This window comes from Odontesthes bonariensis, chromosome 22, assembly GCF_027942865.1.
Source record: "Odontesthes bonariensis isolate fOdoBon6 chromosome 22, fOdoBon6.hap1, whole genome shotgun sequence".
In the NCBI taxonomy this organism is placed as follows: domain Eukaryota; kingdom Metazoa; phylum Chordata; class Actinopteri; order Atheriniformes; family Atherinopsidae; genus Odontesthes; species Odontesthes bonariensis.
In genome coordinates this window covers 3,871,606-3,896,363 of record NC_134527.1, presented here as the reverse complement: position 1 = coordinate 3,896,363, position 24,758 = coordinate 3,871,606, and the positions used below count along the sequence as shown (strand labels likewise).

At 40.3% G+C, this 24,758-nt stretch overlaps 1 protein-coding gene across 1 annotated transcript in view; it reads right to left on the bottom strand.

The window, feature by feature from the left end:
* The window catches only part of LOC142372419 (uncharacterized), a 78,309-nt gene that overhangs the window by 26,843 nt on the left and 26,708 nt on the right, over window positions 1-24,758 (bottom strand). Inside the window, exons 2-6 of the mRNA XM_075455318.1 lie at window positions 22,445-22,558; window positions 20,039-20,169; window positions 4,916-5,033; window positions 2,670-2,860; window positions 2,456-2,540 (exon numbers count right to left, since the gene is read on the bottom strand). Coding sequence (XP_075311433.1) covers window positions 2,456-2,494 — 39 coding nt within the window. The 5' untranslated portion in view covers window positions 2,495-2,540; window positions 2,670-2,860; window positions 4,916-5,033; window positions 20,039-20,169; window positions 22,445-22,558. The remainder of the gene's footprint in view (window positions 1-2,455; window positions 2,541-2,669; window positions 2,861-4,915; window positions 5,034-20,038; window positions 20,170-22,444; window positions 22,559-24,758) is intronic.

The window sequence follows — 24,758 nt, the reverse complement described above, 5'->3', positions numbered from 1 at the left end:
GAATTGGACTATACTATTTAAGTGCCTTGAGATGACATTTGTTGTATTTGGCGCTATATAAATCAAACTGAATTGAATTGAATAGAATAAAAGAATAAAGCACCATTTAGGGCAAGTCGCTGTCTGAAGAAGGTAAATGATTAAAAAAAGAGAAACCTTTTGCTTTAATGATTCAGTCACCGTTTCATTGCTCTTTTGCACATTACAAACTACTCGGTTATGTTTTGTTCATTGAAAACGGCACGGTTAGGGTTAGGAAAAGGTCAAAGGTTCTGGATTACAGGCTACCGAGCCCCATTCCCTGGACTAAATACATAAAAACGTAACAGACACACAAAACCTGATGTTCATTATTCTACAAACAGGGCTGGAAATAGCAAATCAATAAATCGTCACCGGTGATTAATGCACATTTAGTCATTGATGATGCTTAAACATCAGGCCAGTCGTGCGCACCAAGAATGCATTTCAAAACATGACTTCTTCCTAAGATTACGATGATGTTTTAACTTTTATGAATAGTTTTATATAAATACTAATGATTTACTTTCCCAATTTTGAGTGAATTGTACTAATAATCAATAATCATAAAGAATATGTTGAGCACTCTGTAGATTTTCAAGGCAGTTTAAAACAAAATGTAATATTTAGTGAGGAAAACTGGAAGGAATGCAAACAGTGAGCAGGATTCTTGTTGTATTTCCACACGGAAGCGGCAGCATGTTGGCAGCCAGCCTGCCTGTTGTTGTTGTTTAAGCTTCACGAGTTAAACTGTGGTGACACTTTGACAGGTTTCCTGTTATAATAAGACTCCAAACCCGGTTTCTTTGCTCATCGTTTCCTGTCACCACAACTCTGTCAGTTTATTATGGGCTGCTTTTAGGGAGAAGCGCATGTTTGTGTGTGTGGTGTGTGTGTGTGTGTCTGCATCTGTGTGTGTGTGTGACAGACAGAGCCAGATGAGCAGGCAGATGTTTCTTCTGCATCTTCTCTGACTGTGTGAGGGAGACTGACAACAGCTGGACCGATGCCAGACACACAAACAGGTAGACAAAGGCACAGTGATGCTCATCTACCTGCACTGAGCCGTTTGTCTTCACATGTTTAACTTTGTTGATTATTTTTGCTCAAACAGTAGCAACACACTGGAAAACAAGTAAGAAAAGCAACAAATATGAGACGTTTTTGCTTGAAATAAGCAAAATAAATCTGCCAATGGAACTAGTGAAAATCGGCTTGTCAAGATTTCTTGAAATAAGATGTGATATTTAGGACTTTTGAGTTAAAAGTGATCTTGAAATTAGCTTAAAAACCTCTTCAAATGAAAAAAAAGCTTGTTTCATATGATATGTGACTCAAAACAATTTGTTTTCAAGACTTTTTCATTTAACAAGATATTCCAGATGTATTGTCTTAAAACAAGTCCCTATATCTGGCTGAAATGGTGCTTGTTAGGCAGTTGTGTCTGATGTTAAGTGTAATGAGATATCTTAACGAGAAATGAGACAAATATACTTGGTAAGACTTTGATTTTTTATCCAGTGCATTAGCTTCTAATGCTAACTGCTTGCCAATTTGACCCTTAAAAGTTACCCTACTTGGGAAATGATTGACAAAACACTTAAATGAAACCATCTGTGGCACAATGATGCTTGTCTACCTGCACTGAGCTATTTGTCTTCACATGTTTAACTTTGATTATTTTTGCTCAAACAGTAGCAACATTAGCTTCTAATGCTATTTTTTTTGTGAATTTCCCCCTTAAAAGTTCCCCTACTTCTGAAATGATTGACAAAACACTTAAATGAAACCATCTGTGGCACAGTGATGGTCATCTACCTGCACTGAGCTATTTGTCTTCACATGTTTAACTTTGTTGCTTATTTTTGCTCAAACAGTAGCAACATTAGCTTATTATGCAAATTTGTTGCTAATTTGACCCCTTAAAAGTTCCCCTACTTGTGAAATGATTGACAAAACACTTAAATGAAACCATTAAGAGTATTTGCTGTCAAACCTAACCACAAAGTCTGGATGCCAGCTATCTACAGGATTTGTGAGACCTCCATCAACCCCAAGCGTCTCCAGAGGACTTCTATGCCTGTATATGAGATAGTGAGCTATGCAATATCTCTGTGTTTTATTTTCTTTTTTTCTTATTGTTCTTCTGTTTTTAACTACTTTTGATGTTTTATGATGTTTGATGTGATGTTTTTTATGTGTGATATGGATCCCCCTGGGTCTGAAATAAAGAATTGAATTGAATTGAATATGCTGTTTGTTCTTGCTACGCTTCATTCTTTAAAAACACACAGTCCAGCACCCGATTACATTTGCCTCCTCAGAGTATTTGCAGTGCTCCACATTACATTTATGTTGGTGCAGAAGGTCAGTGGAGGCGTTGATGATGGGCTAGCTGCTGAGGAATGATTTTAGGTATTTAGTTTAACCGTACCGTGTTGTGTTCCTGTTCCGTCTCGTTCTTTCCCTGCATGTTGCTGTCGCTCTGTGTGCCGGTGAAGGTTTCCTCTGTGTTTGACCTGTGAGAACAATAATACTTACATGTTTAAAGACATCAAACCTCAACAAGTACTGCCCAACAAATCAAAGCTACAATAAAACAATCATTTCCAGTCAGGTATTTGTAACCAGAATGGGGATTTGGGCACCTTTGGGATGTTCCGAGTATTTTCTGGGTGAAACAGTTGAGTTTCTGAGTCTCTTCCTGGTATTTCTGTAGGTCTTGGGTCAGCAGGTTACGGAGCGCGCTCAGTGCTTGCTCCTGGAACACCAGCTTCTCAGATTGGGCCAAACGCTCTGCGATGAAGGCCTGAAGCTCCCGAGAAGCACGTAGTTTAAACTGTGATGGAAGATAATGGAGAACATTTTCACCAACAGGCTTAAAGGGGGCTGCTGACATCTCTCAGCATCTGTAACAGTCTTTTATTCAGCTTTGTAACATGTGGAACCTGCCCTTTTCTTATAATCTACTTATTTAGGATTGCTTATAATACCCAGTAGTATGATGACACTTTTATCTTATTTGATTTAGTTGTATTTTATTGCTTTCACTGTTCTTTTATTGTTTTTACTTATTCTTCTCTTTATTTATTACCTGCTGTAAAGCACTTTGGTACACCGTAAGGATTGTCTGTAAAGGGCTGTATAAATAAAATACATTTACATTTACATTTATAATAAAAGTCCATCAACATCTGGCAACCGAGATGATCAGTTATTGGACCTTTGGGAGAGAAATATCGTCCCATAATTGTCCAATATAAGGTCCTAGCTCCTTTTTGGGTCTTTTTTGTTGCGTTTTGCATCTCATGATATCCAAAAAGGTTTAAAAATGTTTTATTTTAATTAGGGCTATAGGCAACGATTAATTTTTTTTTATCTAATTAATCACATGATTTCCCTGATTAATCACGATTAATCGCATTTGTACGCAGAATCCAAAAATGAATCCAAAAGTAGTGTATAGCTTTTAGCATTTAGCTTTATTTTAAATGTGCTGCCATGTGAATGAAAGTGCCATAACATTTGTTGTGCAAACACACTTTTAACATCAGCATCTTTCTGTAGTTTTTATGTAGAAGCCTCGCTCCACTGTCTGTTTCCTTGAATGACTTGCTGCTATCAGTTGTGTGTTTTGCCTTTAAGTGAAATTTTAGACTGGAACTACTACGCTGAGAAGACAATTCAACTTGGCTGTAAATGCAGCAGTTTTTTTTTAAATTTATTTTGAAATACGTGCTTTTATGTTGAAACCAGTAAAACAGGAAGTAGTGCCGGTTAGCTTCACACCTGTAACGGTGATGTTACCTGCTAGTTTATCTTTATTTTATTCCTCCATGCTTCGTGGTGTTTGCTGTAACTGTGTGAATGTGATGCATTCAACAGATTTTTACAATTTTTTTATACCCGATCATGTTACTGATCCGTTGCCAATCAATGGAATTTGCACCAACATGTTCCCCCAGTAGTTTCTTCTTCGGCCCTTTTTCTTTCATTTTTTTCTTTTCTTGCTTCTTTTTTTAAATTAGAAATTAGATTTGTATTCAACACATTTTCTGAAATTTCATTATAAATTAATTGATGTCACTTGAAACTGCGTTATGGTTTTTTAATCAAACGTCACCCATCAATTCCAAGAGGAATACTACTTCCTGCGTTTCATTTGTTTAGAATCATGAGCGGGAGCTTGACTTAGTTTTCTGGAAACTGGATTTGGAAAGTGAAGTGAGGTTGTGTGTGATTTCTGGGCAGCAAGGTAATTTTCGGCTTAGTTTATCACTGCACAGGTCATCTTTAATGGGTAAATGTATGCATGTTTGGATCCGTTTTATAGTTTTTGACTGCGAGGGGAATTTCAAAATAGTATGATATATAAATATAAAATAAACCCAAGGCATCATATCAAATTCTTAAAGTGTGTAGTTTGATTTTTTATTTTTTTTTTAGAGACCTGCAATCTTAATGGAGGGAAATAGCACTTTTTAAAACACAAAGTGGGAAATTAATTTGCATTAATTAATGAGGCTGAAGAACTTCGGCCCTTTTTCTGATACACGTTGTTGCCATCAAATTCAAGATGAGCTAATATTTTACACAGCGTCCCAATTCATGCAAAAGAAACGGCACGATTGCAACGAAAAGCTGACAAATGCGCAAACAAACACTAAAGTGACGAGTCAGGTGATCATGTGATCTGATGCATTGCATCATTTGCTCTGTGGGAACAGATCTTTGCAGGTGTGGAATGTGCTGAACATAGATTTAAATAAATAAATTGGTAGAAGTGCTGTTAGATGTTTAATACTGGTCACGCTAATGCAGCATCATGCTAATCATCTTTTTTTATGTCACTGAGCTCAGTGCATGACATCATTTTGCCACTGTGGTCACTTACGGTGGATGTTTGAAGGCAGGAGCTTCTCTTCAGCTCGTGTTCTGTCCGTTTCTTCCTCTCCTGAAGATCAGACAGCTCAGTGGTCAGCTGCTGCTGGCGGCCTTCGATCTGAGAGAGTCTGACGACACAGACAATAGATTCAGGTTTAGTGGAAATGAGCTTTTTAAGAAGGATTCACTTTTACAGACAGACCGAATCCACATAATATTTCAGTTTATTTCCGAAAGTACCAACTGAATGCTGCTGTTTTATCCAAGCTCATAACCTGAGCTTGTAGATTCAATGCGAGGGATGAGGCAGAACATACCTTTTACTTCTTTGTTTGTTTTATAGCAGCTGAGAGAAGACAGTTGGAACTTTACAATGACTGAAAGAGCTTTGATGCTTCAAACTGACCAAATCTGTCCAAGAACATCATGAAAGTTCTTGACGGTCGGGTCTTTTTTAAAGCAAACTGGGCCTATTTGACATAAAACTGTAAGAAAAACTATTTCATTTGCACAAACTGAGCTTAACAGCTGATAATGGTTCAGAGGTTACTGCACTCTTTAAGTGAACAGTAGCCAAATATCTAAAACCACACTCAGCTGCTGCAACCACCACGTTCAGCGCTGTTGACTCCATCCGTGTTCCAAGTTGTTAGTGCCAACAACTACAACATTACACTGGAAAAAATGCCCCTCCAAAAATAAGTAAAAAAACAACAAATACAAGACGTTTTTGCTTGAAATAAGCAAAACAAATCTGCCGATGGAACGAGTGAAAATCAGCATGTCAAGATTTCTTGAAATAAAATGTGATATTTGGGACTTTTGAGATAAAAGTGATCTTGAAATTAGCTTAAAAACCTCTTCAAACGAAAAAAAAAGCTTGTTTCATGTGATATGTGACTCAAAACAATTTGTTTTTAAGACTTTTTCATTTAACAAGATATTCAAGATGTATTGTCTTCAAACAAGTCCCTATATCTGGCTGAAATGGTGCTTGTTAGGCAGTTGTGTCTTATATTAAGTGTAATGAGATATTTTGACTAGAAATGAGACAAATATACTTGGTAAGAGTTTGATTTTTTCCAGTGTATACACAGCATTGCCAACTTTTACTACCACCTGACTGTGTTCCACCAATCAGACGCAGCCGTGCAGTCTGGTCACGTGACCGTACTCAATCTCAGCGGCGGGACGGGTTAGCTTTAGCATTAGCAGTCGTAGCAAACAAAGAAAGAAACAGATGAAAAATGTCAGAACCAACGGTGGGAAATGAAGACGCAGACGAGGCCTCATACTGAAAGCATGTTTACCTTACAAAGAGTGAGAAACAGCAGCTACATTATGTGTCTTCTGTGTCAACCAAAACAAACGCACATTTCAGCAGAAACTCAACATCTAACTTGAGGAAACATGTAGCGCTAAGTTTCCTAAACTCGTTTTTCCCCCCATGGATAGGTGAATGTTTGTTTTTTAGGTTACATATGGGTTACATATGTTTTAAACATTTCCTAAGTCTCTTTTATTTTTTATTGAAGTTCTTAAATTTACCTGAATTATTTTAATTTAAGCTATTTTGTAATTAATGAATTCATTTTAATTTATTTTATCAATTGGATGAACTCTAATTTGCCTAAAGATGATTATTTAGTATTTTTGTCTGTCTAAATGAATGCTTGTGTTAACAAATAAATCAGACGTTACTCAACAGTTACTCAGTACCTGAGTAGTTTTTTTCACCGAGCACTTTTTTACTCTTACTCAAGTAATTATTTGGATGACTACTTTTACTTTTACTTGAGTACAATTTTTGGCTGCTCTACCCACCTCTGAGTAGCAGTAAAAAGACTTTGTTAGTAATACTAGATCTGATTGTCACAGTAGTACTTGTAGGGAGGTGCAATAAGCATTGTTACTCTACAATAGCACTAAAGCAGCAAAAGCAACCCTAATATTTGTAGTATTAGTCGTTAAACTAGTTTTCACAGAAGCATCAATGCATCTATGCTCACACCGACCGCCTGTAATTACCCATCTGTCCACTGGGAGGCACTAAACCTCTGTAAGACGGAGTCAGAGGAGCAGAAGATAAGAGATGAACAAGTGTTTTGTTTGTGAGGACGAAGAAGAGGCTCATCTGAGAAGCCTTTGATGAAATAAGACAAATTAGTACAAACAGCATAAAACGATGGAGCTGCGCCAAACACAAAAGGCCCTCAGAGAAATATATCAATATTCTGTTAATGAGGTTATCAGGCGAGCTCGTTGATTCCACTGTGCATTGTGAGAAAAGGACGGAAACCTGAGATGGTACGAGGACACGAGTTAATGTTTGATCCTCACTCACTCTGCAGAGTGGGAAGAAACAGAGTTACCTTTGTTGTTCATAACTGTCCAGCTGCCTCCGTCTCACTTCCACTTGTTTCCACAGATTTTAAAGATCTTCTTGCTGTTTTCATGTACATAAACTATAACTATGTTAATCAACTCATATATCAAATCATATACATCAACTAACATGTATATACATGTTGATGTACATGTATAGTAGGGGTGGAACGGTACAACAAACTCACGGTTCGGTACGTACCTCGGTACGGACCCTACGGTTCGGTACATTTTCGGTACAGTGCCGAAGGAGGCGTGTAGCGAGGTTCGAGCATAATAGATATCTGAATCCTGCCTCTTCTACAGTGAAATATGGGCGCATAGCAGATGCGATGTAAATTCCAATTGCTTCGGTAATTTTTTTCGCTCTGCATGTATTCGTTTCCAGGGGTTGTTGTAATAAAATTTGGGAGACGTAATTGGTCGGGTCTTTTCATGGTTTCTATAGAACACACCTGATGGAGGTGTGTGGTGGTCGGTAGCTGCGCCCCATGTCATGCTATCACGGCTGAAATGTTTCATCATACCACACAGACAGAACCGGCGCGTGTTTAATAAGTTAAACTTACACGTTGTCTCCTTTGTCTGCGGCGCGCTGCTCTCCTTTCTTCCTTCATGAAATGAAGAAGTATCGCCTGCGCTTGATCCTGACTCTCTCTGTGAGCTCTTCCAGCCTCAATATTAGACGCCATGATTAATATCACCATCATGCAGACCAGAACACGGTGGCCTCCCCGCTCTCCATGTTAGCTTCTTTGTGGTGTTTTTTTCTTCTCTCGGGTTTTGTTTTGTTCCGTTTTGGTGTTGAATGTGGCGCTAAACGGCTAACGGCTAACACGTCACTGACGCGGACGGCTGCGCGCGGCGCATCAGTCCCTATCAGGTCCCGACTCATGTGCGAATACAGACTGAAACAGCTCCGCTGGGGAAGGACAGTTATCAGAACGAAATTCGAGTAGGACAGTTCTGATAACTGCGTTCTTATAACTACTCTGTCCGAAAGCGTATATCTCTACGGACCAATCAGAGTTTGCATGTCGCAGTGTTTAAATGGGTCCTGAAGGAAACTCTTGCAAAATAACAGTTACGCGTTCAGATCAATATTAAACTTCGGTACCGTGTGTATTCTGCGTGGAAATGCGCGTACCGAACCGTGACCCCCGTACCGTGACGGTTCGGTACGAATACATATACCGTGCCGGCCCTAATCTATAGTCATGTACATCAACTATATTTGAGCATCGTGTTGAAACTCAGCTGGTTTGCTTTCCACGAAAAACTTTAAACTGCCCCTTTTCAGTCTGTGTCACCGGATTCTGGGAAATTCGTGGCGGATTCGAGCACTTTTAACCGTTTTTTTGTTCTCAATGAGTCAAACACGGATGCCCTGTCAGTACCTGCTTCCAAATGCATATCCTTTCCCTGGGAAGATGCAGCTATAGATAAGTTCTCTGTGCATCGGAAAATGATGCTGAAGGAGAACCCTAACCCCAGAGCTCACAGTACTTGGGTAAACCTAAGTAGAGAACATAGTTTGCCTTAGTATGGATGCATGTTCGAAGTAAAATGCTGTGAACTTTAACGAAAAACTTGTAACCTTTTCAGTTTGTGCCGTCTGTAAACTGCAGAACTTGTGTCAGTACAATGGCCCAATCCAAATTCCTCCTCTCAGACCTTCCCATCGGCCATCCCAACCATCTAGCCCTCAAAATGGCTCCTAATACTCCGGTTTTAGGGGCTTTATGACCACCACCCCCTAATCCCTAAACCTAACCCAGAGCACTTAAAGGGATAGTTCGCCTCTTTTGACATGAAGCTGTATGACATCCCATACTAGCAACAACATTTCTGAACATCTTCTTACCCCCTGCTGCGTCCTGTGAGCAGAGTTCCAGCCTCGTTTTGGTGTTGATGAAAGTAGTTCCGGCTAGTTGGCTGGGGTTTAAAAAATAAAGCGTTTTGCTTCTCAAAACAATATGCGTTCAAAAGAGTAATACATTTGCATCACAAAATCATTCTCCAGGAAAAAGTCAGACCTCACAATCTCTTGGCCCTATTTTCTCTCCCTCTGTATTTGCTGTTCGGTCTGCACGGTCTACACAGCAGGCAGTGATACGAAGAGAGAGAAAATAGGCCAAACGATTGTGAGGTCTGACTTTTTCCTGGAGAACGATTTTGTGATGCAAATGTATTACTCTGTTGAACGCATATTGTTTTGAGAAGCAAAACCCCTTTTTTTATTTTAAACTCCAGCCAACTAGCCGGACTACCTTCATCAACGCCAAAACGAGGCTGGAACTCACAGGACGCAGCAGGGGGTAAGAAGATGTTCAGAAATGTTGTTGCTGATATGGGATGTTATACAGCTTCATGTCAAAAGAGGCGAACTATCCCTTTAAATCCCTATTGCATCAGTGTTTGATCAGTTCAGAGTGAGAATGCAGCGTTCAACATCTAGAAATCCACATAGTCAGCACGGAAAAACTACTGAGGTTCATTTAAATGTGCTACTCTGTCGCCTGTCAATCATGTCTGATCCTAACCAATCAGATTGCTTCATTAATAAGAACCGTGTGCACGTGTGTGAGACACACAAGTGGAAAGGATTATCATCCATCGCAGTGAAAGGAGAGTAATTACCAATGAAAATCTCTGTGTGCTTCTGAGTATGTGTGTGAATCACATACATCGCACACATGTGGACATGGAAACTAGAATATACTAACCCACATGGCAACAATGTGCCTCTGACACACCAACACACACACACACACACACACACACACACACACACACACACACACACATACACACACACAGTGCGGCCTGCCAGCTGTCGGTGTGTTCTGATTAGGTGCTTACGTACAGAAAAGCGTGAACAGGGCTCCATAATTATGTGACAAACACATTTCACTCCATAATTGCAGGTGAAGAATGTGTGGGTGTTATTTATTTTTTCTTACATTAACGTATCTCATGATGTGCAGCCTGTCACATGCAATTCACACTGTGTCGGCTTTACGCTGCCTGTGTGTGTGTGTTTATAACAGACAGAGGATCCGTTCCCATGAATAAAATCTACTCCACAAAGTGTTTCTGTCGTGCACAAAAGGTGACGCTGTAAAGCTGCATGTAAACGATCATGAATATTAATGTCATCTCATCCGCAGGTCTGATTCAAACGGTGTCAGGATTCTGACACGTGCATTTACGAGCACAAATAAAACTGTTTGCAGGTGTAAGCAGACACACCGAAGTGATTTACAGGTAATTAGAATGATAAGTGATGTGTGTCCACCAGGGCTGGGTGAGTTAATTATTTAACACTGATGAAGATTTTATCGCGCATTAACGCAGGCTTTTTTTATTTTAATGGATAGGAAAGTTCAGAGAGACAGGAAGCAGGGGGCAGAGAGAGGGGGAACAACATGCAGCACAGGGCCGTCCGATGTGGGACCCGAACCGGGGCCAGCTGCAGCGAGGACTATAGCCTCTGTACATGGGGCGCCTGCTCAACCCACTACGCCACAAACCACTCCTGTTTTATTATTTATTTTATTTTGTAAAAGTCTGTTGCTCACAGGCTTTTATTCTGTAAAAGTCTGCTGCTGTCTGCTGTGGAACAGGAAAAGAAAGTAATCCGCGGATCCACCAAACATGGAGAAGGGTACGGAACTTTTACTCGGCCATTTTCATTTTAAAGTTCTTCCAGACGGCGGAGTCGACAGAACCAAAGTCATCTGTAAACTCTGCCAAGTTGAATTGTCTTCTCAGCGTAGTAGTTCCAGTCTAAAATATCACTTAAAGGCAAAACACACAACTGATAGCAGCAAGTCATTCAAGGAAACAGACAGTGGAGCGAGGCTTCTACATAAAAACTACAGAAAGATGCTGATGTTAAAAGTGTGTTTGCACAACAAATGTTATGGCACTTTCATTCATATGGCAGCACATTTAAAATAAAGCTAAATGCTAAAAGCTATACGCTACTTTTGCGTACAAATGCGATTAATCGTGATTAATCAGGGAAATCATGCGATTAATTAGATTAAACATTTTAATCGTTGCCCAGCCCTACTACAAACTAATTCAGAATCACCAACCCATCCTGAGAAAGAAGACCGGCTGAGCGTAGAATCCCCAACACGAAAGTACCAACCAATAACCATAAACATTACGGCTGCTATGCAAGAGAAGGAAGATATTCAGAAAAATCATGTTTGGGGAGACAGTGGGCAGGAAGGCACAAACAGAGCAAAGAAAAGAAAAAACAATCAACGGAAAAGCAGAAAGGCGACATAAAGAAAGTGAAAGAAAGACTGCACGTCCTGTAGCTGCTTTTCTTCTCCAGGAAAACACAGAATTCTAGTTGTTTTTAAAAGTCATAACGGAGCAAACAGGACAATATTTCATGTGTAGATGAGTGATACTGCTTTAAATGTAACCTTCACTTACAGTCAGAGCCCCTGACGAGCAGCTTTTAGTGCAAACCTTCCCACAGCAAGACAAACTCACTCACTCCAAGCAGTAATTCATGAGCATAAATGATGGTATCTATGATCACAGATAAGGTTTTTCTTGGTTGGATTCAGCAGAATGAGATCCAACAGCTCGGCCTCTGTGCTTTCCCATCCTGCTGATCGACTCGCCGGTTTATCCGCACACGAAGAAGAACGAACAAAAAGAACATGAAGCTCAGCTGGGCGCTTTCCAAACCGCCAGGCTGCCTGTTGGTCTTGGCAACGAGCTGAACTCTGGTTGCGTAACCAGACTAAGGACTCTGTATCCCTCCATTTATGGGAAAATACAGCCGAAGACGAGATCTCTAATCTGTCACAACGAGGCTTCATCAATCCCACGTAGTCTGTTCCAACGTGTTAAGTTGTTCGTGCCAGCTTTTGACCCACAATGCATTTAGTTCAGCTTCGCTGTTGCCTTTAAATTCAGCAGATCCAATGTTGAGGGTTTATTTTGACTCTCTAAGAGATAATATCAGCACTGTGATGTACCAGTGATGTGTATCCATGACGACGCAAAGGTCTCAAGGTATCCGACTTGGATTTATGTCTTCACCCCAATGTGATGGAGGTGAGATAAAAGCACGTTACACACATAAATAAAAAGATAAGACGCGTAATTTCACATAATAATACACAGAGTTCATACACTGAAAGATAATGTCGACCAAAGTTAAATCCATGGTTTACATAATTTACAATCTGTTAAACTTTTCCTTTCACCCAGAAAATGCAAAGATTTAGACTATTTACTGTCACTGCTTTCTAACAGGCGTGTCCACACATTTGTAAACCGGATGCACGGATTTGCAAACTACTTCTTCCATTCTTCCGATAACAAAGAAGTTTGCTGGTGTGTGAAGATTGTCTGTGGATTATCAGCGCTGTGAAGTGTTTTCATGCTGCTTCGTCTCGCTTGTAATCGTCGCTGAGCTGGTAAAGTACCTCAAAAACCAACAGAGAGAACAAAAGAAAAAGAAATCAGACTAACTGTAGAGCGGAGTCCCTTTTAGAGCTTTAATGTGTTATGAATTAAAGCCATTTGAACAAGGGCGGACTGGCCATCGGGAGTACCGGGACTTTAAATTTAAAAAAATAATAAATAAATAAGAGTTTTAATGTAGTTGGGCTGGCCTTTAATGTGATAACTAGGGCTGGGCAACGATTAAAATGTTTAATCTAATTAATCACATGATTTCCCTGATTAATCACGATTAATTTCATTTGTACGCAAAATCCAAAAATGAATCCAAAAGTACCGAGTAAAAGTTCTGTACCCTTCTCCATGTTTGGTGGAGCCGCCGATTACTTTCTTTTCCTGTTCCACAGCAGACAGCAGCAGACTTTTACAAAATAAAAGTCTGAAAAAAATGTTAAATATTTTTTTAAATAAAAATAAATAAATAAAACCTGCATAAATGCACGATAAAATAATTATCGGCATTAAATAATTAACGAGTCAACTCGCCCAGCCCTAATAAAAACTATTATATATTAATTCTAATCAAGGCCTCAGATGAAATTATGTGTCATTATCTCTTCAATAATGTTTACATGCATATTTTTTTTGTCCCCCACAATCAACATATTTGTTCCACCTTCCATCATCTGCCCCCCCGGCTCTTGAGTGGGCCAGTCAGGTAGTAAATGCCACTTTTTTGCCCCAGTCCGCCCCTGCATTTGAACGAGGAGTAACTGGCAAGTTTCAGGGTTCTTTATTCACTTAGATTATGGTCATATCAACTGGATTTTGAACTACCATGGTAACAACCTGGCAACCCAAATAAAAAATGTTATTAAATGATAGATTTCTCTGAAAATAATGATAAAAGTGGAAGGAATGTGAGTCATAATCAAGGGAGGAAGTAGCCGATCGAGTCAAAGGGATTGACCCGTTTAATTAGAGTGACATAAGACACAGAGCAGGAAGTGGATATAATAATGGCTGCAGTGTCACTGTGGTGAAACACTGTCGAGACATTAATCTCAGCCTCCTCTAAACGCCACAAGTGAACGCTGTCCGAACTTATTGGGAGGCAGCCAGAAGCAAATATAACTGTCATCTAAAAAGAGGGATATTCATTCGGTGCTCTTTCGGTTATAAAGCAATTACTGCAGAGCAGAAATCAACCCTTGACAAATAGAGGGACCACTCTGGTAATTCAGCCTAATCACAAAGCAATAAATCGAATGACTCCCTGACAAACGATGCAATTTAATGACAAAATAATCATTGTGTGCTTTTTTTTTTTTTTTTCTTGGATGAGCAGGGATGTTGGGATTTTAGCGAGGCCTTTAAGGAGGTCCGAACTCATATCAAACTTGAGAAGGTTAGATTCTCACCTGCGGGTTCTGGTGATGTTTTCAACGAAACCTGGCAACCCTTTATCGAATATCTAGACAGAACTACTATTTACCCAGAAAGTGACTAGATGCCCCCCCTCTTTTCTTGTTTTTTGTTTCTGTTTTGTTTGTTTTTTCTCCTTTTTCTGGGTTTTACTTTCTTTTCCTCTACTATCAGTGGGTGGGAAGGGTTAATGGGTCACTAAGGTTCAGTCACTGAAGCCGTTCTGGCTCAGGTTAACTTGGTTGTTTTTCAGCATAAGACAATACTCTTTCTACCTTTTAATAAGTCTACCTAGATACATTATATCTGTCAAGTGTTGCTGTATATCAGGGGTGGCCAAGCCGCGGCTCTTACGTTCATGTCAAAATTTGTGTTTGTGTTTTTTTTAACGTGCGTGTTCGCTTCGTTTGAGTTCAATACGGCAGCGGTCTCCAACCTTTTTTTGCTCCACGGACCGGTTTAATGTCAGACAATATTTTCAGGCGGATAAATACTACAAAATAAAATAATACAACTAACACAGACTCAGTGGATTGAAGTTTATTATTATATTTACTAAATACCACAGTGTACTTGTATGTAACTTTATTAGCAGCGTCCTCCTGACGTAACATCCTCTCTGCCTCCTAACGCTCTCCGGTCGCTATGGTAACGCTTAAACATGGCCTTCAAAATGCAGCTTTCTTTTTCTTAGTGGTCACAGCCTCTTCTTCTGTCTCAGAAGCTTTCCAAACACGCCTGTTTTTGACTCATTTTGCTCGGTTCGTGGGTTTAATATCAGCGTCGATGCGTCACGTGACCGAGACGAGAGAGCGAGTCGAGAACAGACGGATAAAACGGAGAGAATTCGGTCATTTTTCAAAATAATGTGGCTCTTTGTTAGCCTGGCTGACGCGTCCACATCTCGATGAGATGGTGGTCTGGGAACTAGGTGTGCATTTTCTCGTATTTGAGGCGTGGTTTACGAATGCCTAGAGCCGTTTATTGGGCGCTACGAATGTCTATCAGATGGCGTCTGGTTCTTCCCATGCTGCTTTGCGCGCGATTCATAGCCAATTGTATCACTTATACCAGATGATGTATGTAGAGCGACAGAAATTCAACTGTATACAAATTCTTGGCAATGAAATCTTTCAACACCAAACGTTGCTCTTTTTTAAAAGTAAACTTGCGTTCTAAGCTACTTAAAACACTTTCTAAGGCTGCATCGAACGGTAACGTTGTGTCCGCTGCCATGTTGGATTAACACTCTACAAGCTTCGGTGTCGCGCATAGACGACGTCATCGTCTTGCTGCCCCCCCCCCCCCCTCCTGTTCTGTGATTGGTTCCCTAACTCAGGCAAAAATAAGGGCGGTGGTTTCCAGGCTGCCTTTGCAGTGTGAATGAAATCACGCGCAAAGCAGCATGGGAATTCCCAGGCTAGCTCTTTGTGGTAACACAGTAAAAAATGCGGCTCTTAGTCTCTGACTGGTTGGCCACCCCTGCTGTATATGAACGAAAAATCTAATAAAAAGATTTATAAAAAAGAAATAAATTAGAGATGTAAGCTGTGTAAAAGCCGACCACCAGATATCACTAATTGTTACAGACTGGAAATGAAAGGTCCCCATGTTTCTGTTCCTGGGAGTCTCACCTTTATCCTCATCTTTCCCTCCCAAAGCCCAACCCAACACACATCCCCACATACTGCAAAGCCTCCTTCAGTAGAATGAAAGCAGGGTGACGTCTTCCCCTTCCAGTAAGTCGAGTGGATAGGAGAAGTGGGCGCCGTGTTCAGGGAAAACGCCACGGAGAAGGAGCTAATTATCTCACCTCATGAGGGCATTGGAGCTGGGATCCAGCATTGTTGAGAAATGAGAGATTTCCCGGAATATGATCCCAACTGTGAGTGTGTTTGCTGCCACACCTGAGATGTGTCTTAGCTCGTCTCGTCTACAAAAAGTGAGATCGGTTGATGTCATGAGCACAGAGAGAGAGGGTTCAAAGAGGGCGAGGCAGCAGCACCTACAGCAATCAGAGGATTTACTCTCAACTGAAGCCGTCTTTCACTTTTTCATTCAAACTGCAATAAAAAAAATAATTGTTTTACCAGCCGAGCTGATAAACAGCTGAACTGATCTACAAATGCACCTAAAGCAGGTGTGTCGAACTGATCTGTGCCGGTGTGGCAGCAGGTTTTTCTGCAGTTTGAGACCTCTGCACCAAAGACAAATGGATGCAAATTAATTGTAAATGTTGATAACTTGCTTTAAATTTGGCAAACATGATCAGAGATGCGCTAGTTTTACACATTTCCGTCAGGAGGCCACTCTGATTATCCTGCTAAGGACAATTAGCGCCTCAGAAAAGTTGCTTCACACGTATGTGGTGTAGTGAGCAGAAGGTAAACGCATGAATTTGCCCCCGTTTTTACCCCCCATGTGCACACACAGAGCACAGAAGGTGTGGTTAAGGCTCTTATCCCTAAACACACCTGCAGCCAGGCAGCAGGGATTGTTTGAGGCTCTGTTTACGTTAATTCATTTCACCATTTCTTCGTGTCGGCGTCTTGCAAACTATTTACATTTACACACAAAGTCGCTGTCCTCTCAATAAAAGCCTAACTGTTTACTCTGAAACGGGGATCGGCTGATTCGCTAGTCACATGACTAATCAGCCATCACATCACATTATTATTTATTCTTTATCATTTATTCTTCGGCGACAACAACTTGGTCCACGAAATTGTCCCACCATGCGCTGCTTCTTGCCGGTCTAACCCAAAAGCGGCGCTCCATGTACGGCTTGCACTGCGGATCCTCGTTTCTCACCGTTTACAACTGCTAAAATCAGCATCATATGCGAATGCTTACGTGGGCTCCGGCGTCTTTGAATCCTTCCACCTATGAAGTCGTATTCCAGTATTTTAATGTAAATGGACAGTGCATCCGCGATAGAAACGATATAGAAACAGATTAGTGTAAATGGCACCTGAGACGCACCTTTCAGACGGATTCAGCTTCATGTTGGGCCTGTTTTTGAGGACTGATCAGACAACTTCGCATTAAAATCTTTGGTGTACCACAACCACCACAAGACAATGTAGACAATCTTAGAAATGATGTAACTAAATAAAGGATTGATTAGAGAGAGAGAGGGAGAGATTAACTGTAACATAAGCACAGAGCTGCATTCAGACTAAAAAGTGAAAGTGATGCAAATGTATTACTCTGTTGAACGCATTTTTGTTTTGAGAAGCAAAACGCTTTATTTTTTAAACCCCAGCCAACTAGCCGGAACTACTTTCATCAACACCAAAACGAGGCTGGAACTCTGCTCACAGGACGCAGCAGGGGGTAAGAAAATGTTAATAAATGATGTTGCTGATACGGGATGTCATACAGCTTCATGTCAAAAGAGGCAAACTATCCCTTTAAGCCTCGTTTCCACTATGCAGTCCGGAACGGGTCGGTTCAGAACGGTTCGCTTATTTCAGTGTTTCCACTGCCACCAGAGCGTACCGGTCCCATGGAACCCGTTCCCATGGAACCCGTTAGCATGTCTGTAACCCTTCTGCTTGGGGTACCAAGCACTCAGGACCGGTTCCAGGCTCTGCTCTCCGGTGTTGGTGAGGAGGCTGTGCAGCGGGAGCTCGATGGCGCTGTGCCAGACCAAAAAGTTTTCCAGCTGATTGAGCAGAAATGTCAGAGAGTGGTTTCAACCGGACCGCGAGCCGGTGTGGCATTAAGCTGAAGAAGGTTCCTACAGTGGGAAGGTGCCTTATATACACAGTACAACAAATGGATGAAAGAATAATTTACCCTAATTTTTACTCTTATCCATCCCTAATTCTTTCAGCCACAGGCAGGCAGGATCTTGTTTTTCCCAGAGAAGCAGAACCTGCTGCTGTTATGAGATCCAGTGAAAGTCCTGATACGGTCAAACGGACCAGTTTTATAAAGAACTAACATGAGATTTAAAGAGATTTCTGGATATTTGACTTTGGAAACTGGGGGCTGCGTTGCACATAACGACGAGACGAACCATATTCACAACATCGGATCCTGTTTTTGAAAGGACGCTGTCCTCTTAAGGCCACGTGTTTCATTGTTTACCGTCCTCAGAGATGCTGGAGAGCCGGCAGTGTACCAGTGTACAGTAACAACTGAGGCCAACCTTGTAGTTTCAACACGCCCTAAAGAGGCGTACATACCATGTATATGATTACGATCAGTGTCTCCATTAGAAGACAAAGAAGACAATTTCCTAATAGACAAGAAATTCAACTTTCACCCCCCTGAGTGCCTGGAGCAAAATGCTAATTAAAAAGAAGAAGAAGAAGTAGAAAGAGGAGGAGGATGGAACAGCCTCATACCGCGCATACCTTCGTGTTCCAAACATTCCAAACATCCCTCAAGGATCTATTCTTGGCCCGATCCTCTTCTCATTGTACATGGTACCACTTGGGTCAATTACAGCCGGGCACAACCTTTCTTTCCACTACTATGCAGACGACTTACACATTTATCTACCATTGAAGCCAAACAGTAACTATGTTCTTTGTTTAACTGTGTTGCTGATATTAAGCAGTGGTTGGCCCAAAATTTTCTTCTTTTAAATGATGACAGAACTGAATGCATTGTGTTTGGGGATACTGTGACGGCTGGCTTTGGCACCTCGTTTTCAAAGCTCAGTTCAACCGTCAGAAATTTGACCTTTGATCCGAGGTCAGACAAACAAATGAACAATGTTGTCAGGACCAGTTTTTTCCAGTTGCGTCTCCTGGCCAAAGTTCAAAAGTTTTTAAGTCATCATCACCTTGAGAAAGCCATCCATGCCCTAATAAGTTCAAGGTCAGACTGTTTTAATGCTCTTTATGTGGGCGTCTCCCAGTCTTCTCTCAGCCGCCTTCAGCTGGTGCAGAACGCTGCTGCCCGTCTTCTAACCAACACCAACAGACGTGTGCACATCACTCCTGTTCTTAACTCCCTCCATCGGCTTCCTGTCCTTTATAGAACTGATTTTAAACTTTTAATGTTGGTTTTTAAAGCTCTTAACGGCCTCGCCCCGTCGTATTTATCTGAGCTTTTAACAGTCCTGGCAGAGCTCTGAGGTCAGCAGATCAGTTTCTGCTGGAAGTGCCCAGGTCAGAATACAAACCCTGGGGTGAGCGAGCCTTTTCCCAAAGCTGCCCCCAGGCTCTGGAATAAGCCCCCCGTCCAGCTGCGTCTTATTTCTGACCTGGGCCTCTTCACATCTAGGCTAAAAACCTACTTATTTAGGATGGCTTTAATACCCAGTAGTATGATGACACTTTTATCTGATTCGATTTTGTTGTATTTTATTGCTTTCACTGTTCTTTTTATTGTTTTTACTTCTTCCTCTCTTTATTTATTAATGCTGTAAAGCACTTTGGTACACCGTAAGGATTGTCTGTAGAAATAAAGAACATTTACATCTTAACCTGTTCTGACCTTGTGCTTCTAATTCCTGTTGCATCGTCCATCTGTCGCCATGTTTGCATCAAAACCGTTTTAAATAAAAGTCCATTATTTAGTCCATAACTAATTGATCTAGTTTAAGCAACAATCGTTTAAGCAAATCTGTTGCGAGCTCCTTAAATATGTAAATTTCATGCTTTTCTCATGTTTTTTTCCCCCTTTTCTTTTAATTTGACATGTTCCCACTGTTAATGAGGACAAATAATCTGCCGATGTCAATTTATTGATGATAAAGAAGAATCACAGGTGGCAGTTTGCCCCCCCCACTATATGTTTTATTTGTTTTTACTTCTTCTTCTCTTTATTTATTACCTGCTGTAAAGCACTTTGGTACACCGTAAGGATAGTCTGTAAAGGGCTGTATAAATAAAATACATTTCCATCCCAGATGTTATTCACTCACCGTGCTTGTATGTTGCTGAGCTCCTGCTCGGTCCGTCCCTGCAGCTGCTGGAGGTGAAAGGTCAGCTCTCCACTCAGAGCAGCAAACCTCAGCAGTCCCTCTCTGCCCGTGTTCTCCTCGCACGCCGAATCCTGAGACGGAGAAGTCGTTAAAGACTACGAAACCACTGATATATACCGAGAGAAAACACGCTACCAGTTAGCCGCGCTGCCTTTCACTCCTATTATTTATTTATTTATTTAGTCATTTATTATTATTATTATTATTATTATTATGAGTTAGTAGTAGTATTTTTTATTAGATTTGGTATTATTATTGTTGTTGTTAATATACAATCATTGTAAATATGAATTTTCTTTTTTTTTTTTTTTTTTAGCTACTTGACTAATTTGAATTTTCCCCATAGGGGGATGAATAAAGTATTTTTCTATTCTATTCTATTTCTATTGACCTTAACGACAGCATAGAAGGGACATCTGACAACACTTTCAGTTTTCCTACCATAATTACTTTAATTTATCTGGACTGTTGCTTGTTTTTAAATTCATTTAAATTATTTTATTTGTTTCTCTTTATATTATTTTATGTATTTTTAATGCTTCTTCCACTCCCTGCTGCAATGCTTTTATTTTATGTAAAGCACTTTGAACTGTTTTGTGCATGAAATGTGCTATATAAATAAATTTGATTTGATTTGATTTGATAATTACCTTTAGCAGTGCACATTGTGCTAAATATAAATATAAATATAAATATAAAACATTGTGCTTTATATAAATAAAGTTTTATTTTATTTTATTTGATAAAGAACTGCTGTGAAACACCCCTAAAGATCCCGTAAGTCATCCCTGATAGCTTGGGGAACATTTGATGAACATTTTGTTCAGAAACATGTCGGCTCTCGACAGTAACACGACGATCAGGACACAAAAGAGTGAGAAATCTTCTGAAAACTGCCGAGTCGACGCGCAGGATCGAGCACACAGCTAATAAAGACAAAGTGGAAGGAGGTAGGATCTATTCTGGTTGAGTCTGAACTTGTTGATGTGACAAGAGTCCTTGGGTGAGATGCTGTAGGCTGAAAGACAACAGACCGCCTGAGTCATCCTGGCAGAACACGAAGCTCGCCCTAATCCACCCCTTCATCTGTCTGTCTGTTTCCATGTGACTCAGTCCGTGAGACTAACCGGGTCTGGGTTTGTTTTTCAGACTTTTACTGGCAGCATTCAAAAGCTTTTTCACCATCATCATCGCTCAGTAACTCATTCTAACGTGTCAACAGGAAAAAAAAGCTCATTAGTTAAACCTGACACAGCTGTATTTCAGCCTTTATGACAACTTCAAAACTTCCCCAAACTGACATTAAAACCTTTTGACGAATCATTTGATTCTCTGGAATAAAGCTACCTGTCTGAGCATGGCCTCAGGTTGCTGATGAAAGCAAAGCCCCGTACGGACCGGTAGGCGGAATGCAGTTAAGGCGGTATCAAGCAATTAGCCTCGTACCCTCCAGCAAAGACTGAAAAACATTAACTTCAGCAAAGGTTTTATTTCAGTGGAGGTGTAATGTCTTAGATTAGTGTAAAACATTTGTGTTTTAAACTAGGACTGGGCAACGATTAAAATGTTTAATCTAATTAATCACATGATTTCCCTGATTAATCTCATTTGTACGCAGAATCCAAAAATGAATTCAAAAGTAGCGTATAGCTTTTAGCATTAAGTTTTATTTTAAATGTGCTGCCATATGAATGAAAGTGCCATAACATTTGTTGTGCAAACACACTTTTAACATCAGCATCTTTCTGTAGTTTTTATGTAGAAGCCTCGCTCCACTGTCTGTTTCCTTGAATGACTTGCTGCTATCAGTTGTGTGTTTTGCCTTTAAGTGATATTTTAGACTGGAACTACTACGCTGAGAAGACAATTCAACTTGGCAGAGTTTACAGATGACTTTGGTTCTGTCGACTCCGCCGTCTGGAAGAACTTTAAAATGAAAACGGCCGAGTAAAAGTTCCGTACCCTTCTCCAGGTTTGGTGGATCCGCCGATTACTTTCTTTTCCTGTTCCACAGCAGACAGCAACAGACTTTTACAAAATAAAAGCCTGTGAGCAACAGACTTTTACAAAATAAAAGCCTGTGAGCAGCAGACTTTTACAAAATAAAAGCCTGTGAGCAACAGACTTTTACTAAATAAAATAACTAATAAAACCTGCGTTAATGCGCGTTAAAATATTTATCGGCGTTAAATAATTAACGAGTTAACTCGCTCAGCTCTATTTTATACAGTCCATGCTCGACCCATGTTGCATATCATTTGTAATATCGTAACAGATAAACTCTAAATACACTATTTATGTACTTGTTACAGCAACTTTCATTTATTTTCTTTCCCTGTAATTTACCTGCTGGTCCTCAGCAAGGGGGAATCGTAGGATGTCAACTTTTTCTTCTATCAGCTGCCGTAGATTGTCCAACGAAGCAGGGAGTTCCTCTTGGTTTCTCTGGAAATCTGGAGACTTAAGAAAGAGAGGGAGACAGAGTATTTTATCAACCGTCATCATGGCAATTATTACACAATAAATCTGCTGATTCACAAGTTTCACAACCAGCAGCTTTGTCAACAACCGAATCCCACTAAGAGTCTGACTCCTGATGGCTGATGTCATAGAGACACAGCCAAAAGTCAAAAGTTTAGATGCATTTTTAACGAGTAAAATAGTTTAATAGTTTAGTAATAGTTTAGTAAAAGTTTAATGAGCCCAAATACTGCTGCTATTCAGTCTCTATTCTAAATGTGGCGATAGAGGATTGATCCTCCGAGGCAAATTCTGCAACTTGGTTAGCTTGAAGGCTAACAGGCCACAGTCAGCTGGGATCAGAGGAGCTGACGGTTTGTTGAACATGCTTCAGATTTTCTTCTGCACATTTTTTAATCCGTGTGTTCTGGAGAGACACAGACAGGACTGATGGGAAAGGGAAAAACTGAAGTCTTTGATTGTAAGTGCAGCGCTTTAAAGTGTACAATAAGTGTAGCATTTTAGCATCTTTGCACTATCAAAGGTGTTACTTTTGTTCTCTGTTTTAATGCCTATTTATACCTTGTATTTCATTTTAAATATAGCAATAAAATGAATGGACATAGAGCAAAAACACTGTCCTAAATAACAAAGTAGGAGAGAAATTTGATGACCAACCATCTATCAGACTTCCACACCTCAACATGTCAACATGCCAGGTGCGTGACCCTCAGAGAGAGTTTACTGTGGCGGATTACCCTCCTCTGAAGGTTTACACCTGCAGTTTAAAGCCTGGCAACAAATCACTTCCAAACACAAACAGAAAGTCCCAGTCAAAAGGCCGGCTTTGATAACTGCAGCAGAAAAATCGATTATACGTCAAAGTGCTCCTCAGAATTACATTTGACGTGTTCCAAACCATCCGGAAGAATAATACAGTTGAGTTATGACTAAGCAAACTTAGCTCCAACCCACCACTGCTTGGAGCCCATTACAGAGAGTGATTGGCTGTGTTCGAAACCGCATACTTCTCCTACTACTCATGCTAACTTTTTAGTTAGTATGTGAGTTTGAGTAAGGGAGAAGTTCCCGGATGCATACCAGATTCTCCGAAATGTTGGGTATGCATCATGAGGTTACTACTCATACTCAAACTACCCAAGATGCAACGTAACGTGACGTCGCCGAACGTCATTTCCTGTCAAAACGGCAGTTTCAAGCTAGCTACAACGAGGGTAGGTTCACTTCCTGTTTTCAAAACAAAAGCACCAATTGTATCGTAATGGCTTTCCCTATGATAAAAGGCAACGGGTATTTTATTTTGTGAAAATAACAGGAAGTGCGTTGCTCACTGCGGCTAGCTTTAGTAGCGCCGAATTCGTGGGAACAAAATTGTAAACAGCCGGTATTTTGTCAGGTTTTCAACACGTTGGGGATCTAAACGACTACTTTCTCACCTGAAAATGTTTCAAATGTTGCTAAAGTTTACAGAGTTTAGAGCTTAAGAGAAATCAGCTTCAGGCCGGCTGATTTCGGCTCGGGCAGGAGCGAAATGCATTGTGGGTAAACGCTCTGCATACTGTCTGATCGATCAGTATGCAGTATGGAAGTATGCAGTATGTAGTATGTAGTATCTAGTATGCAGTATGTACTATGGAAGTATGCAGTATGTAGTATGTAGTATCTAGTATGCAGTATGTACTATGGAAGTATGCAGTATGTAGTATGTAGTATCTAGTATGCAGTATGTAATATGCAGTATCTAGTATGCAGTATCTAGTATGCAGTATGTAATATGCAGTATCTAGTATGCAGTATCTAGTATGGAAGTATGCAGTATGCAGTATGTAGTATGGAAATATGCAGTATGTAGTATGTAGTATCTAGTATGGAAGTATGCAGTATCTAGTATGGAAGTATGCAGTATGTAGTATGCAGTATGCAGTATGCAGTATGTAGTATGGAAGTATGCAGTATGTAGTATCTAGTATGCAGTATGTAATATGCAGTATCTAGTATGCAGTCTCTAGTATGTACTATGTAGTATGGAAGTATCCAGTATGTAGTATGCAGTATCTAGTATGCGGTATCTAGTATGGAAGTATGCAGTATGTAGTATGGAAATATGCAGTATGTAGTATCTAGTATGGAAGTATGCAGTATGCAGTATCTAGTATGCAGTATGTAATATGCAGTATCT